The sequence below is a fragment of the Protopterus annectens genome, chromosome 14.part0 (assembly GCF_019279795.1).
Source record: "Protopterus annectens isolate FY-2018-M chromosome 14.part0, PAN1.0, whole genome shotgun sequence".
Taxonomy (NCBI): domain Eukaryota; kingdom Metazoa; phylum Chordata; order Ceratodontiformes; family Protopteridae; genus Protopterus; species Protopterus annectens.
The window spans coordinates 365049130-365065781 of NC_056748.1; the positions used below are offsets into that span (position 1 = coordinate 365049130).

General features: G+C 36.7%; 1 protein-coding gene across 3 annotated transcripts in view; it reads right to left on the bottom strand.

The window, feature by feature from the left end:
• The window catches only part of FAM149B1 (family with sequence similarity 149 member B1), a 1523608-nt gene that overhangs the window by 782345 nt on the left and 724611 nt on the right, over nt 1-16652 (bottom strand). For all 3 annotated transcript variants that reach the window (XM_044056091.1, XM_044056089.1, XR_006362759.1), the window contains exon 7: nt 4067-4188. In XM_044056091.1, coding sequence (XP_043912026.1) covers nt 4067-4188 — 122 coding nt within the window. The remainder of the gene's footprint in view (nt 1-4066; nt 4189-16652) is intronic.

A 16652-nucleotide genomic window follows, 5' to 3' on the forward strand; every position in this document is an offset into this window, starting at 1 on the left:
ACCCACTGCAAGATTTCTCTCTTTACAGTTCCAAGAACTGGAATTTGAAGGAACAGCAGATGCAGACATTAAATACAGACTGATCTGAGGTACCGTTGTATTTTCCTCATCTGAAAACTAGTCAGGGGAATCGTGAGAATCATTTATGCCATGTACCCCAACATCCTGAGAAATTCCCTTGCATATACATGATTTTAATTACAGAAACAAAGGAAGAACTGCTGAAAAAGATCTCTATTTAGAGAAAGAAAAATTTTCTCCTGGGAAGAGCCTAACAGACATCTCTGGAAATATAATTCTGTAAGAAGAGATGAGAGAAAACTTCTGAAAGCTGATTCGAAAACCCAGACTGACTAGAATATTCTGAACAGTTGCTAAAGACTCTTGACAACTGGAAAGAGAGTATGCAAAGATTACTCAATCATCCAAATGTGAAAAAATGTAAATGCCCAGAAGTTTACAATAAGCAATGGCTGGAGCTAGACACTTTGTGAATACTCTTGGTGCAGTGGAAAGTCAAAAAGGGTTCATCACAGAACTGATAATGTAACACACAGCAATTCTTAAAAAAGAAAAAAGTGCACTGATCACCAAAAGGAGTGTGAAGATGATCATCATTTAAATCTAGCTTTATCATGAAAATTAAAGAAAGGATCAGGGTACAAGGGACTGCGTAGATAACATTTTGAACTTTGGCATCTTCACACAAAGATTTAGAAAAGAAAGATCCAATACAGGCCTCCAGGATCCTTCCATTTTTGGTACCAGCAAAATCCTTAAATAAAAGCCTTTGCCCAAGTAGCAATGAGACACTGGTTCTATAACTCCCTGTGCCAGTATCTTTTGCAGAATCTGAGGAGAGAGACTTGGTTCACTGGAAAAGAAGAAATCTCTGAGGAAGGGGTGAGGGATTCCCATTGCCAAGTGTACCTCTGCTGGATTAGATGTAAAAAAAAAAATCTGCAACAATCTAGTGCCACAAAGGAAGAGGATGCCTCAGAAACATGAAGAGGTTGTCAGGGTGGGAAGGGAAACCAGCCTGAGCAGGCAAATAGACAAGATGACTGACAGGACTGTCCATAACTTTTTGATGCTTTTCCTTTCTTTTCAGATCCCCCTGCAATTGCTTTTTTTTAAATTCTGTTTGATGACTCCTTACTGCCTTAAACTGCTTATTGACAAAGGGAGCCAAGGAAGGAGAACAATTTCTATTTGCTCTGAAAATGGAGGGTTGAAAAATCTTAAGTTATGCCTTTAATCAGCTTGCCCCTTTCATCACACACTTTTAGCATCTCAGTTGCAGAATGGCTAAAAAGAATTGCATTAACCAAGGAAGATTTAAATTACATTCTTAATATCTTCAAGAAGGTTTTGAGACTGTAGCTAAGCATATCTACTCAATATTGATTCAGAAGCCGCAGGTCTAGAGGAAGAATCAGCATTATCATAAGAACACTTTAAAATATGCTTAGTAACATGAGATGAGGATGTTACAGAAGTATTTAAGGATTTATTACTTTTTTTTTACCTCAGAAGGCATGAGGTTAACCACTAACTTATGCATGTTCTCAAAATATAAAAGTAAAAAGTTTAACATACGAGCCTGACAGTTTAAAATCCTGAATGTTTATGTACTGAAAAAATAAAGTTTCTTCTCCATCTAGTCAAATGCTTTCCCATCATTATCAGAGGATGGTGGTTGGCAGCAGTAACTTGTTTAGCAGAAGCAGATTTAGATAAGATAATCACTTTAGGGTCTGCTTTAGGATTAGAAAATAAATACATGAGGGTATAAGGTACCCTGTATAACCTGTCAAATTTCCTAGGGGCAGGAGGATGAGTGTCCAGTAAGCTAGAAGAAAAGAAAAACACTCTCTAAAGAAAGAAGCACAGCAGGAAGTGCTGTACATTTAGGCATACCTAAGTGTAACAAATCACAATGCAATTATTGTGCCATAAGAACTTCATTCTGCTCCCACTGAAAAAACTTTAATCTTTGATAAAGTCTCAGAAAAAGATAAATCTTCAACATGGAACTCTGAAACCATACTTTCCTCATAATCAGACTGTTTGGATGGAGAAGAAATTCCTGAAGTACAACCATCCATCTGGAATGCCTGCTATTTTGACAGAAAACTAGAGAGTAAGAGATTAACTCTTTTTTTGTCTGAAGAATATGAAGGTACAGGAAAGACACTGATGAGTTTTCTTAGCAAATGTCAGTACATCATCTCTGTTCATAGAAACAGAATCAGGAGATAGTAAGGTTTTTCTCACAATGTTCACTTTTCCTGGGAAGCGTCCTGGAAAATGACAGGCACATAGAAAGTACACTAGCTCCAGATTAAAGTTCCCTATCCCAGCTGAGTGAAGAACCTTCACTAGTTCCCTATCCCAGCTGAGTGAAGAACCTTCACTAGTTCCTTCCCCCAAAACTAACAGGAGTGGTTTTCCCTTTCCTCCCAAGGGCATCCCTGCAGCCACAGAGGATGCAGCTATCCCCAGTCTTTAATGGCTGTTTTTGCAACACCAAGGGGGTCTAGGGAAAAAGATGAGCAGTCTGAAGAACAAGTGACCACAGCAGAGTCATCCACCAGTGGTTGAGGCAAAACGGGAGCCATTCTGACACCCAATGTCAGACAACTTTCTTCTTCTTCTTTTGCACAGAGAAAGGTAAAACTGCAGAGACCAGTAGTTGCTCCATTGGTGAGCTGAAAATGAGCTCTCAAAGTGGGATAGCACACCCTAGATGAGTCAGTAAAAGGTAAGGTAGAGAAAAAGTGGTACTGAGGTCAAAAAATAAAAATTTTCACACAGATAGTGGACAAAATAATTTATACAAACATCCTTAGAAATGCAACGGAAGTCCTGTAAACTAAATTTTCCTAGCTAAGCACAATATTTCAGTTAGAAAAATACAAGTTTTTCTCAGAATATAATATATAGTGGAAGGTTTCCCAAACAGGGGACCTATCTGCCCAGTCTTGAAGTATCTTCCTTATCCAAGGAAGAATTTAAAATTTCACTCAACATCTCCAGCCAACTGACAGTTCCATGGGGCCTGAAGAATGAGCATTCACTGGGAGCAAGAAAACACTGAGGTAATTTGCACTACATCTGTCTTTACATGGAGATCCATAAGCTCCTGAGAGTTGTAGCATGTGACAGGTGCCCTTATGCTTTGAAACGCTGGCTGGTCATGAGGGGTAGGACTCCTACATTTAGTTTCATTACTGTCAGAAATATACCTGAAATTTGAATATACAACTGTCTGTTAAGGAAACTATTTTGTTTCAGAGGTAGAATGAAATGTTACAAATGCCATTATTCATAAAAATAATCCATAATTACTATTGAAAAAAATTAGTATTCAATAAGACAAAGGAAAGTTAGAAGGCATTAGCACTACCAATATAACAAAAAAGGATAAACAAAATTCTAAATAATGCATCTGATTTTATGGAATATGTCAGAGTGATAACTAAATCTGATGCCTTCCCTTCAGAGGGACATAGCAGGCTTCTTGCCTAACCATTCTGTACAATAAATAAAAAATACAAGATTTGGCTAAATACTTGTACAGCTACAGGGTTGTGAGATTTGTATGTCAAAAGTGACACAAAGACATACTCTTACCAGTATAAGTACAAACATCTAGAGGAGATTAAGTACTCTCTCTTTCCACAGTTGTACAGGAATGTCTTTGGGTTCCTGCAATCAAGAGTCAATATCGCAGTTCCTGATATACTTCTATTCAAGCAGAATTCAGCAAGACTACACACTTGATTTATACAGGAGTTGGGTGGTAGTGACATCAGAGTACTGACTCAATTACAAGGATGGTTGCCCAGACACATTTAGATACATCCGGCATACATGCGGAAGACAACCTGTTTAACTAGTCTCTAAGCAAGACAACTTAAGCAAATATGATGGAAAATCCAGGTTATGAATACACTAGGGTAGGGCAGGGATGAGTTCAAGTACACTCATAAATCAGACATGCATACAGCAGTCAATTAATAAAGCATGTGTCCAGCAATTAGTGACAATATTTTACTCTTACCTGTGACTGAATCAGGCTAGAAGGGAAAGAGGAAACCTGTGTGTGATGCACTCTAGGAACTGCAACTTGTGGTGCTTCAGAAGGCAAAAAGGCGCTTCCATTAGCTGGGGGTCTCAGTTCATCTAAAGAAAGCAGATTATCCAGTGAAATTAGAATATACAACAGCTATGTGTTTTTTCAGATGTGAGATGCACACAGTTATTGTCATATCTCACTACAGCAGCAGTAACCAAAAGATGATTTATTTCACCAATGATTAAATAAAAATTACTTTGCAACATTTAAGTATTTCCTTTTAGTAAAACAGTCAAACAGCTTCAAATGCCTGTCTTCAAAACCTGAAAGTCCAGTTTGTGTCTGAATGCCTGGCCTCTTAAGATCTTTGCAATTTTTAGGATACTAGGGTTACAAGATGCCTTCCAAAAATACTCTTAACAATTATCAAGTGTAATGACTTATTGTTTTGTAAACTGGTGGTATGGACTACATAATCTGCAGGCATCTGCTTTACTGTAGAAACTGCAAGGGATAATCTTATCATATAAGAATATTTTGTCACTTAGCTAAAGAAATAATCTTATAGCAAAAATTATTTTTTAAACAAAAAAAACTTTATTAAATTATCACATATAACACAAGCAATCGTATATTTATAGGAATGAAAACAAACCATACTGACATAATTTTAGTTGCAAACATTATAAATCACAAACCATAGACATAATTTTAGTTACAAACATTATAAATCACTTACAATTTATTCAGTCATTGTCAGTCAAACATTATACAGCCCACTCAAATCCTGCCTTCTTTTAAACCTTGTTCCTCCTTTGCATGTACTGTTCCCACACTTCCCATTTTTTTCTATGTAATTTGCTTCCACCCTTTTCCAAAGATCCCAATTCCAGTTCTTTTATCTATGTGACTATATTCATTGCTTCTAGTAAAGTTGGTTAATTATTTGATTTCCATTTTCTAGTAATTGCTTTTTTGGCAGCAATCATAATTAGACTCAGTAAGACCTTAACATGTCTAGGCAATTCCAATTCTGTAACATTGCTCAGAAAGTAATTTCCTTAGTTACACCAATTTGCTCACCCAGTGTCTCTGACACAAAGCATTCTGCATAGAATCTTTAAAGTCCGTCTGCCAGTTCATTACATTCCAGGAAAATATGTTTCCAATTACCTCTCTCTTCCCCATCACACCTCCAACATTTGCTTTCTACCTGAGGAAAATTTCCTTGGAGTCTACTTGGGGTATAAAAAAACCTATGTAAACACTTCCAAGCAAAGATCCTAAATCTTCTAGACTTTGTTGCATATTTGGGAGACATGCACATATCCCCCATGGTTTCTTTCTGAATTGCTTATCCAATCTCTCTTCCCAATCCTTTCCAGCCTCCTCTGATTGAATCTTACAGTTATTATGCAATATTTTGTATCACTTCTAATTATTCCTTTTTAACAGCAGCTTCTGTTCTGGACTCTACTAAAAACTCTATCAGTGCTAAGGACTTCCAAGATGGCTGCACATTGAGAGTAACAGCTTAATTCTGGCTCTCACAGTATAAAAACAGAAACTCAGCAGAGAAGGGCAGTAGACCTTTGTGCTTCTGGGTAAAATTCAGTAACTCACTAGTAAGTGCACTGCCTGGATGCAAGGAAAAAAGAAATACAGAGGACCTGAAGGAAAAGCAGCTACAAAAGGTGGAAAAGTATTTAAATGTTCAGCAAAAAGCAGTGCAAGCTCCAGACAGGACTTCCAGTTACCCAGAGAAAAACATAAGACAACTGCACATTGACCTGGTTAAAACAAATGAAACACAGATGGATTATATCAACCCAAACAACAAAAGGCTAGGAAAAAAATGGAAGAAGCTTTAGATATTCAGATGAGGTGATAAAACTACAAACATCAGAGGATGAAATGAAGAAAAGGCTGGCTGGATATGAGACTGCTCAAGAAGAGATGTTTCAAAAATTATAGAGTTAGAGAACAGAGCATGTAGGGAAAACTTGAGATTTTCAGCTGTACCAGACAAGCTGGAAGGAACAGACTGTATTAATTTTATGAAAAAACAAATAAGCAACTGGACTGGTATTCCACAGCAGCTGTTGTTAATTGAAAGGGCACATCATGTGTATGCTTCAAACCTGGCTATGAGAAAACAACCTAGACATTTAACAGTAAAGATGGAGTTGAATCAGACAAAACTGTTGCAAAAGGAAAAAGTATTAAAAGTGGGAGACAGTAGAGTATTTGTGGAGAATGATTACTCATTGTGTACAATAGGCAGAAGAGGAGCAAATGTATTCCACTATTCAGGGAATGTCGAGAAGCAGGCATGAGATTCAAACTGTTGTACCCAGCTAGCTTCAAAACAGTCTTCTCTGGAGGGACAAAATAATTTTTTGATGAAGTACATGCTAAAGAGGAAATACAAAAGTTTGCCCAACAAAAAGTGAGCTACAAAACAGAAGGAGATTCTGCTTCTTGTTCTTCTCATAATAAAGACCAGACAGAGGCTGTGCAGGTGAAACCTTTTTCAATGTTTCAACATAAAATGCTGTAGAGAAGGAAGGGAACACAAGAGCTGACTAGAAAATAAACAAGAGCACATTGGAAATGAAGCAGAGACAGGATTTGAGAGATGGAGATGAATAGGAGTAAAACCAGCAACTTGGAAATTGACAAATGTGGGACTACAAAGCAATAATTATATATGTGAAATATGACAGAACAAGAAAATCTGGAAATATTGGACTTTTTTGGACTTGTGGGGTCTCTAAAGTATATCCCCTACTTCATGTCACTAATGTTTGGAAAATAATTAGGGGTGGGGAAGAGGAGGGAGACAGTTAACTGTAAGTAAAAACCATTTTTTTGCTAACAGTACTATTTTTACAGTGTATGACTTTCTTTGTGTGCTATAAAGTAAAGGTTGTTTTTAAGTATAATGGGGATGCTATTGTAAAAAGGTGCTCCTGTTTTTTTTTCTCCCATCTTCAGCTTTATGAAACTTGGGCAGTGAAATGTCAAAAAGAAAGTGGTTAAAAGAGCACAACAAAAGAAAAATGAATGTGCTTTTTTTATTTTTGCATGGGGGAATGACTGGATTAAGGCCCTTAGTTTGATCTAGTAACATGTTTTACGGGAAAGCAAGAACATTAAAAAGAATATTGATTAAAAGGCTTTTTTTCTAGCAAATAATTGTATGCTTAGTAACAATTTTGTACCTGGTCCTCATGTCTACATGGAGACAATCTGATAAAGAGAAATTGGCTACAATCTGGTAAAGAGAAATTGGTCAGGAGAAAATGTTCTCTGAAAGCATTCAGGTGTTTTCCAAGCTGGGAAAGCTATAACGATAAGACAAAACCATACAGCACCTAGTAGAAGCACAAGCTGCACCATGCGTCTTAGCATGGATAACCTTTCTTTTTAGGTCAACTCAAATCTGAAACTGTGGCTATCAATTTGGGGCATTTGTTCCTATTAGGAGGGTAAAACTTCAATATCTGAAGATGTACATAGTTTTGTGTGTTAGTATTAAGTTAATAGGTTTTATGGAGGTATTGGGGTGTGTTTGTTTTTTTTGTTTGAGGGCTTTCAATAAAAATAAAAGTTATGTACTCACCAAAATGTTCCACCTGTGTTGTCCATTTTCATTCTTCCTCAACAAATGGGTTCAGATCCAACTCAGTCACTTTCTTTAGATTCTAGGATCCGACTCTCGAGTTCATCCCTTACACATAAAGCCCCAGATCACTGAATTACCTCAGTTTGAGTTTTCTGCTGCTATGCAGTATCTCAGAAAAAAACATTCTTACTGAAAATAGGTAAGACAGGACAGTGATAGCTGAAAGATTAGGAGCTCAAACAGGAACAATGGCTCTTGATAAGAATTCTATTAGGTTACTCCCAAAGATATGGATAGGGGGAAGGTGGGTGGGGAGTAGAAGTAGAATGAAAATGGACAACACAGAAGGAACATTATGGTGAGTACATAACTTTTATATCTGATGTTGTCATTTTCATTCATTCCTCAATGAATGGGACAGAGTCCCCAGCTACCACACAACCCAATAATGCTCTGTTTCTAGAAATGATGTCCAATTTGTTATGAGAAGCAAAGGTATGAGCATTAGACCAAGTGGCAGCTGCACAAATGTCATCAATGGAAGCCCTAGCCCAAAAAGCAGTTGATGTAGCCATTAACCTGGTTGAATGTGCCTTCAGCATTTTGGTAAGGTTAGGCATTTCAAGGAATAAACATAAGAAATACAGTCTGTTATCCATTTTGCTAAAGTAATCTTCGAAACTGGTTTTCCCACCTTGGTGTTAGAAAAGGGAATTGATCTGTTTTTCTAAACTCCTTACTTCTACATAGGTAAAAATGAAGTTGTCTATGTATAGCTAGGAGATGAAGGGTATATGCTCTGTTATTCCCAAATGATGGAAAGAGAACTGAAAGGTTAATGGCTTGGTTGATGTTTGATTCAGAGGCCACTTCAGGTAGAAGGGAAGAATTACTGCATAGGGTAAACATATCCTTGTGAAAATTTAGATAAGGTGGTTCGTAAGAGAGTGCTTAAAGTTCTGAAACTTGTCTAGCTGAAGTAACTGCCGCCAAATAGACAGTTAAACAAGACTTAAGGTTTGCTTTGGCTGAGACTCAAATGGAGGCTGTACTGAAGACTGTAATACCAAAGTCAGATTCCAACGTGGAGCGAGACCTCAAATTGGAGATCGAAGCAAAAATGTACCTTTTAGGAAGGCAGTATACAGCTCAGTTGAAGCTAAAGGAGAAGCTTCATACAAACGTTATAGTTGGAGATGGCTGCTAACTGCACTTTAATGGCAGAGAAACTTGTCCAGTATGAAAAATAGAGGCAGGGAATTCTAAAATAGTTGGGATTAGAGCAGTATAGGGATCTAAGTCTCTTTGATCTACCCATTTACTCTTACAAATCTTTTTGGTTGAAGATTTGTGGGACAAAAAAAAAGAACTTGGCAAACTAGGGATGAAAGCCTGGAATGTCTAGTCATCACTGGAACTGGAGAAACCATGCAGGCAACTTGAAGCCTGCAATGTCAGGATGAATGATCTCTGACGGGTGTGACAGAAGATCTGGACTGGGGTCCAGTTCCGAAGAAACTTGGGTATTAGGGGTAGAGGATGGTAAGCATAAACTAGACTGGTTTCGGCTACTGTCCCTGGAGGGGGGGAATTATGGCAAAGAACCTGCTGCATTTATTGTTGAGGGGAGAGGCAAAAGTACAGTTTTGTACCTACCATAAATGTAGATGCCCAATAGGTATGCATCTGCAGTCATCACATATGTGTCATTGATGATGTGTACTCTGAATCTAGCACAACCCCTGACACTCTCCCTCCGGCTCCTGCCAAACCCAATAGGTACTACAGGGTCCCGGAATCACACCTTTTCCTTTACAAGGCCCACCTAAACTCTAACTCATGTGTTTTTGATTTTGTATTTAGCATTGTGGAAGGGTTGGCAATAGACTAGTCAAAGATTCTGAAATGGTAAGGTGGGACAAATTGTGTATTTGTATTTCATAATTGTTCACATCTGTCCCATCTACCACCTCTTTCTGTTTCTCAACCTGCCTTTCAGTTTGTTCTGAACTACTTTGGACCAAGTAGGTGTCCTCTTGTTCCCTTGCTTGTCGACTAAAAAAGGCACGCCATTTGAAACCCCTTCATTACTAATGTTGTCATTACTATTCATATTACTATTATTATCAGGGCTAAAATTGTCACCATCATTTGTTAAAGTTCCACAATTTCCATTACCAGATGGAATAGTATTTATAGGCCCCCCACCCCCACCATTACTAGACCCACTGTCAGATAAATGTGAACCTTGCACAGTTCTACAATCATTATTACAGTCATTATTGTTGTTATTATTATAAAAACGATTGTTTTCTGTCCCAAAATTGGAATTCAGACTATATGCTGTGTTATTTGCATAGGCTGTAATGTCTCTCTTAAATTTCTTTTGCTTTCTAGCAACAATCGTTGCTCTTTGTCTGTCCGCTCTCGCTGTAATGCCAGCATATAAATTGGATAACGTTGAAAAACAAGAAAAATTCTTGATTTTACCATCCAAATCAGTCATTTCGACTTAATGTTCTTTAATTGTTTGTCGTAATGTCCAAACTAACGTGGTAAGCATTCTTACCCCAAAATCATTGAATAAATCCATTAACTCAATATACAGTTCATCCCCAACAGTAACTGAGTTAGAAATCTGTTAAGCGTAACCCCTGCGGAATGCATTTCCTTTTAATACACTCAGAAAGATAACAAATCTCTATATCCAGGGTTACTTAAAGTAAGCTTTTCAAGTTCGTAAATTTTCTGCTTACAGTGTTTTTGACTCTGAAAATCAGAGTCAGTGCCAGTACTTACAGATTCAACGATTTCCACATCTTGGATGTCCAAAATGGATTAACGGACTCTTTGGAAATGTAATCCATCACACTATCGGACAACGGTAATTCCTCGAACCTCCTCCACTTCCGTTATCCTGTGTCAGCGTTATCCGTTCGAGTACAGGGTGTTCATAGTTTGAATTTCCCCGCCAACTGATGAAATTACGGGTTGGGAAACCTTCACGATCTCCTTTTGAATAGCGTTTTTTATAACAGCAGTAATGTGCTCAGAAAACTGAGCAAAACCCTCAGGTGTCGGATGGATGGATAAATCCATTAAGGCATCTTGTGACATACTGGACAGCTATAGGTTTGAATCGCCAGTTGTATAAGCGACAAGTAAATATAAAGAACCAAGCAAACCAAGTAAAACAGAGAGCAAACCAGCGAATTCAGTCAATGCAATGTCAAATGCGAGACACCAACCAGTTGTTTTAGCGCTTTCATCCACTTTTATTTTCCAGTGAACTTCCTCAGGAACAACTACACCATCCTTCAGAAACTGGTCTGAAGGATGGTGTAGTTGTTCCTGAGGAAGTTCACTGGAAAATAAAAGTGGATGAAAGCGCTAAAACAACTGGTTGGTGTCTCGTACTTGACATTGCATTGGACTGAATTCGTTGGTTTGCTCTCTGTTTTTACTTGGTTTGCTTGGTTCTTTATATTTACTTGTCGTTTATACAACTGGCGTATTCAAACCTATAGCTGTCCAGTATGTCACAAGATGCCTTAATGGATTTATCCATCCATCCGACACCTGAGGGTTTTGCTCAGTTTTCTGAGCACATTACTGCTGTTATAAAAAACGCTATTCAAAAGGAGATCGTGAAGGTTTCCCAACCCGTAATTTCATCAGTTGGCGGGGAAATTCAAACTATGAACACCCTGTATTCGAACGGATAACGCTGACACACAGGATAACGGAAGTGGAGGAGGTTCGGAGGAATTACCTTTCGTTGGTCCGTATAGTGTGATGGATTACATTTCCAAAGAGTCCGTTAATCCATTTTTGGACATCCAAGATGTGGAAATCGTTGAATCTGTAAGTACTGGCACTGACTCTGATTTTCAGAGTCAAAAACACTGTAAGCAGAAAATTTACGAACTTGAAAAGCTTACTTTTAAGTACGTAACCCTGGATATAGAGATTTGTTATCTTTCTGAGTGTATTAAAAGGAAATGCATTCCGCAGGGGTTACGTTTTAACAGATTTCCTAACTCAGTTACTGTTGGGGATGAACTGTATATTGAGTTAATGGATTTATTCAATGATTTTGGGGTAAGAATGCTTACCACGTTAGTTTGGACATTACGACAAACAATTAAAGAACATTAAGTCGCAAATGACTGATTTGGATGGTAAAATCAAGAATTTTTCTTGTTTTTCAACGTTATCCAATTTATATGCTGGCATTACAGCGAGAGCGGACAGACAAAGAGCAACGATTGTTGCTAGAAAGCAAAAGAAATTTAAGAGAGACATTATAGCCTATGCAAATAACACAGCATATAGTCTGAATTCCAATTTTGGGACAGAAAACAATCGTTTTTATAATAATAACAACAATAATGACTGTAATAATGATTGTAGAACTGTGCAAGGTTCACATTTATCTGACAATGGGTCTAGTAATGGTGGGGGTGGGGGGCCTATAAATACTATTCCATCTGGTAATGGAAATTGTGACAATTGTGGAACTTTAACAAATGATGGTGACAATTTTAGCCCTGACAATAATAGTAATATGAATAGTAATGACAACAGTAGTAATGAAGGGGCTTCAAATGGAGTGCCTTTTTTAGTCGACAAGCAAGGGAACAAGAGGACACCTACTTGGTCCAAAGTAGTTCAGAACAAACCGAAAGGCAGGTTGAGAAACAGAAAGAGGTGGTAGATGGGACAGATGTGAACAATTATGAAATACAAATACACAATTTGTCCCACCTTACCATTTCAGAATCTTTGACTAGTCTATTGCGAAAAGGTTTTTCTTTTATACCCTCTAATAATTTAAATGTGGCTAAAACTATCATAGATTTTAGGTTGACACTTAGAAAGTTAAACCTGAAATATATTTTAAAGGACATCAGTTGTGATTTAGTATATCAGGGTCCTAAAAAGGCTAGTACATATAACCCTCCACTTGTAGGAATAATTAAAGTATTTCAAAATATTTGTGAAGAGGCTATAAGAAATATACCAAAAAATAATGAATACAACAACTTGAATGATTCAGAAATTCTGGCCTTGAGGGAACTTAAGGAGAACAATGAGATAAGAGTTATGAAGGCGGATAAAGGGGGTAAAATAGTCATTATGGGTAATAAACAATACATTGAGTGCATGGAAAGTCTTTTGACTGATGTAAAAACATATCATAAAGTAAACAGTCAGGATATTCAAAGAAGTTTCACAAGTTTAGACATTTGTCTGTTTGACATGTTTAGTCAGGGTGAAATTGATTATACAACTTATAATTTTTTACAAGTTGAATTTCCACGGCTGGGATGTATGTTTGGAATTCCAAAATTGCAGAAAGACTTATTTAAACCCCCATTTAGGCCTATTATATCTGCAGCTAAGTCTAAAACAGAAAATATCTCAATATGGCTAGATTATATTCTGAACCCAATTGTACAGGCCTCTAAATATTATTTAAAGGATTCTTGGAATTTACTAGAACAACTAAGGGAATTTAAACCTTTAATATCTGAATTTGTTCTGGCATCTTTGGATGTACAGTCCCTATACACCTGTATTGATTGTGAGACAGGTGTGGACTACTTAAGGCAATATTTAACCAAATCTACTAATTTTAGTAACAATAAAGTTAACACTATATGTACATTAATGGAGCTTATTTTGGACAATAATTTCTTCCGTTTTAATGGCAACTTGTATAGGCAAGTTTCCGGTGTGGCAATGGGAGCAAGGGTAGCACCAGCATTTGCAAATTTAACCATGGCCCACTGGGAGAATAATTATTTAGAAAACAACAATATGTACAAAGATAATGTTGTTTTCTATAGGCGTTACATAGATGATTTATTTTTTCTATGGAAGGGCACTTCGGAAGAATTTAATGAATTTGTCCAATATCTTAATAGTACTACTAGTTTTTTGAAATTCTCCATTGGTGCATATGGTACTAGTATTAACTTTTTAGATGTAGATTTGAGTTATGATTCCTTGACCAAAAAATTTTCTAGTAAGATATACAGAAAATCCACCTTTGCCAACCAATATTTACATAAAGAAAGTTTACATCCTTTCCATATGAAAAAAGGTGTGCTCAAGGGTCAGTATATTCGGTTAAGTAGGTTAACTTCAGAAAGTAATATTTTTGCAACTGAAATGGTCACTTTAAGAAGGTTTTTTCTTAATAGAGGTTACCATATTTCGTGGTTAAAATCTATAGAGAAAGAAGTATTATTACTTCGTAACAACAAAGCAGCTCCAATTTTGACAGCGAGTCCAACCACTAATGAACTAAGATTGGACACAGTGGATGAATTCCACAGTGCTTTTATGTTACCTATTTGTAACGAAATGTGGATTATTAAAGACATTATAGTCGAAAATTGGAAGATAATATTAGGTAACCAAGAATTGGTTAAAACTATAGGTATAAAACCTAATTTCATCTATAAGAAGGTGGTTAATATTAAAAATATTCTAGAAAAAACTCAGAGTTCCAATAGAAATATGAATTAAGTTATTAATACTAGAGGGACTTTTCCCTGTTATAATTGTAGACAATGTAGGTACATCAACAATTGTTCTTCAGTTTATTTTCAACATCTACGTATGACCCATTGGTCTAAAATGTATTATACATGTAATTCCACTATGGTCATTTATGTAGCTCAATGTCAAACGTGTCCAAGTTACTACATAGGAATGACCACTAGAGCCCTTAGGGCTAGAATTAGTGAACACCTTTTAGCTATCAAAAAGAAGGATTTAAATAATGCTTTAGCTAGGCATTCGGTGGAGTGTAATCAATTTAAAAAGTTTTTATTTTCAGTATTAGATAGTATTAATAATGTCATGTTTATTGGCAACAAAAAGTTGTTGTTAGAATGTAAGGAATCCATTTGGCAAGTTTATTTGGAGGCAGATAGAAAGCCAGGCTTAAATGAGACTATAAATATAAAATGCTTCTTAGAAATGAAAAATTAATCATTATTTTTTCATTTTCTAATGAAATTTAATAAGTGTATTATTTGATGGTATTATTTGTCATCTTGCACAATCAGTTAAACTTGCATTATTTCATTTTATATGTGTATATATATATATAGATTTTTTAAGTGAGTACGTGTGTATTTATATACACACATTTTAGAGTTTTTCATTGTTGTAGCTTTAAAATTTTATTAATTAATAAAATAATTAATCAATTAAGTATATTGATGGAGTATTTAAACTGGTCTGAAGGATGGTGTAGTTGTTTCTGAGGAAGTTCACTGGAAAATAAAAGTGGATGAAAGCGCTAAAACAACTGGTTGGTGTCTCGTACTTGACATTGCATTGGACTGAATTCGTTGGTTTGCTCTCTGTTTTAACCTGAAGTTAAGCCTGGCCTACTTGTCTATGATGGATGATCATTTCCTTCAAACTGAAATTGATTTGAAGGAAGAAATTATCAATTTAGAGAACAAGTTGCTTACTATGCCCTGCTTTCCTAATTTGACTAATGTGTACCAACAAATGCTTGACAGACTGCATACACTAGATGATAGGCTCGAAGCTACAAAAAAAGTAAGCTTAAACAAGATATACTTGATTTCCAGAGGGGCCATATCTTTTCTTGGACTAAACAAGATTTTTCTGCTGTTAATAAGCATTCTGGGCAGCGTATATCGAAAAATGACTTCTTTGATACTGGAGTCTCATCTATGAATGTTTCTGACTCCATAACCCTGGTATCTTCTGCTATGTCAACTCACTTATCTAAGGACATCCCCCACATTCTGACGCTTCGGCGACCTCCACACCAGAAGCTGGTACCAGTACGCATGTCAATACGCATGTTGCGGTTAAATCAATGGAGAAGGAGCATGCTGCTGAAAATGTGAATGGTAGGAGTCAACAGCTGATTTTAAATGTTACCCAGAAACAGTTTCAGCTGGATAGACCGGAAAAAGTGAAAGAACGGAATGTGTCGAGGGGCCGATCCTTACAGAGACAAAACCTCAGTGGAATCAAGCGGAAGAACGAGAGCCCTATGGGACAAGGAAAACTGACTTGATGGTAACTCATGGTATTGTTAATCTATCTACTTTTCGTCTTGAATCTCCACACTTTATCCCTGTTACAGAAAGGACTTAGTTTCATTCCCACAGCTGCTGACGACATTGTTGCGGCTCTTACAAACTTAAAGCAGTTTGTTAGAAGTGTTAATTTAAAAGTGCTAATTAAAGACTCTGTTTCAAGCCAATCCATTCACTGTAAGAAGAAAAGCACTTTTATTCCTATTAGTTTGCCTGTTCTTACGGCTTTCCATGATTTGTGTGAGGTTGAGCTTAGAAGTTTATATTCTAATGTTAAAAGAAAGAAATTCTACAACTTAAGCTATAATGAGTTTATAGCCTTTAAATCTTTAGAGAAGGACACTTCTACTGTTATAAAGCAGGCTGATAAAGGTGGCTCTGTGGTTTTAATGAATCGTGATGATTACTTGAAAGCTATGTATTTATTGCTTGATGATGGGAATGCCTTCAAGTGTATCTCTCCCTTAGACATTAAGAAATGTATTAGTAAGGTTAACATGTGACCTTCAGATTAATGGAGACCTTGATCTTGATCTTTTTCATTTCTTTACTGTACCCTGCCCAGTTGTTCCACAGCTGTAAGAGCTACCCGAAATACATAAATGTCTCTGTAATCCTCCCATGACACCAACTGTATCTGGCAATGGTTGGTTAACAGAACCAATCTCTATTTATCTACAGAGGCAACTGCACCCTTTTTTGTTAGGTTGTGAGAATGTGCTAAAAGACACGACAGATTTCATCTTGAAACTTAGGAAGTGGTATAATAGTCTAAATGTCACTGAGTTATCTCAGGGTGAATATTTATTTGTTACCCTTGATATTTCATCCTTGTTCACAGTGA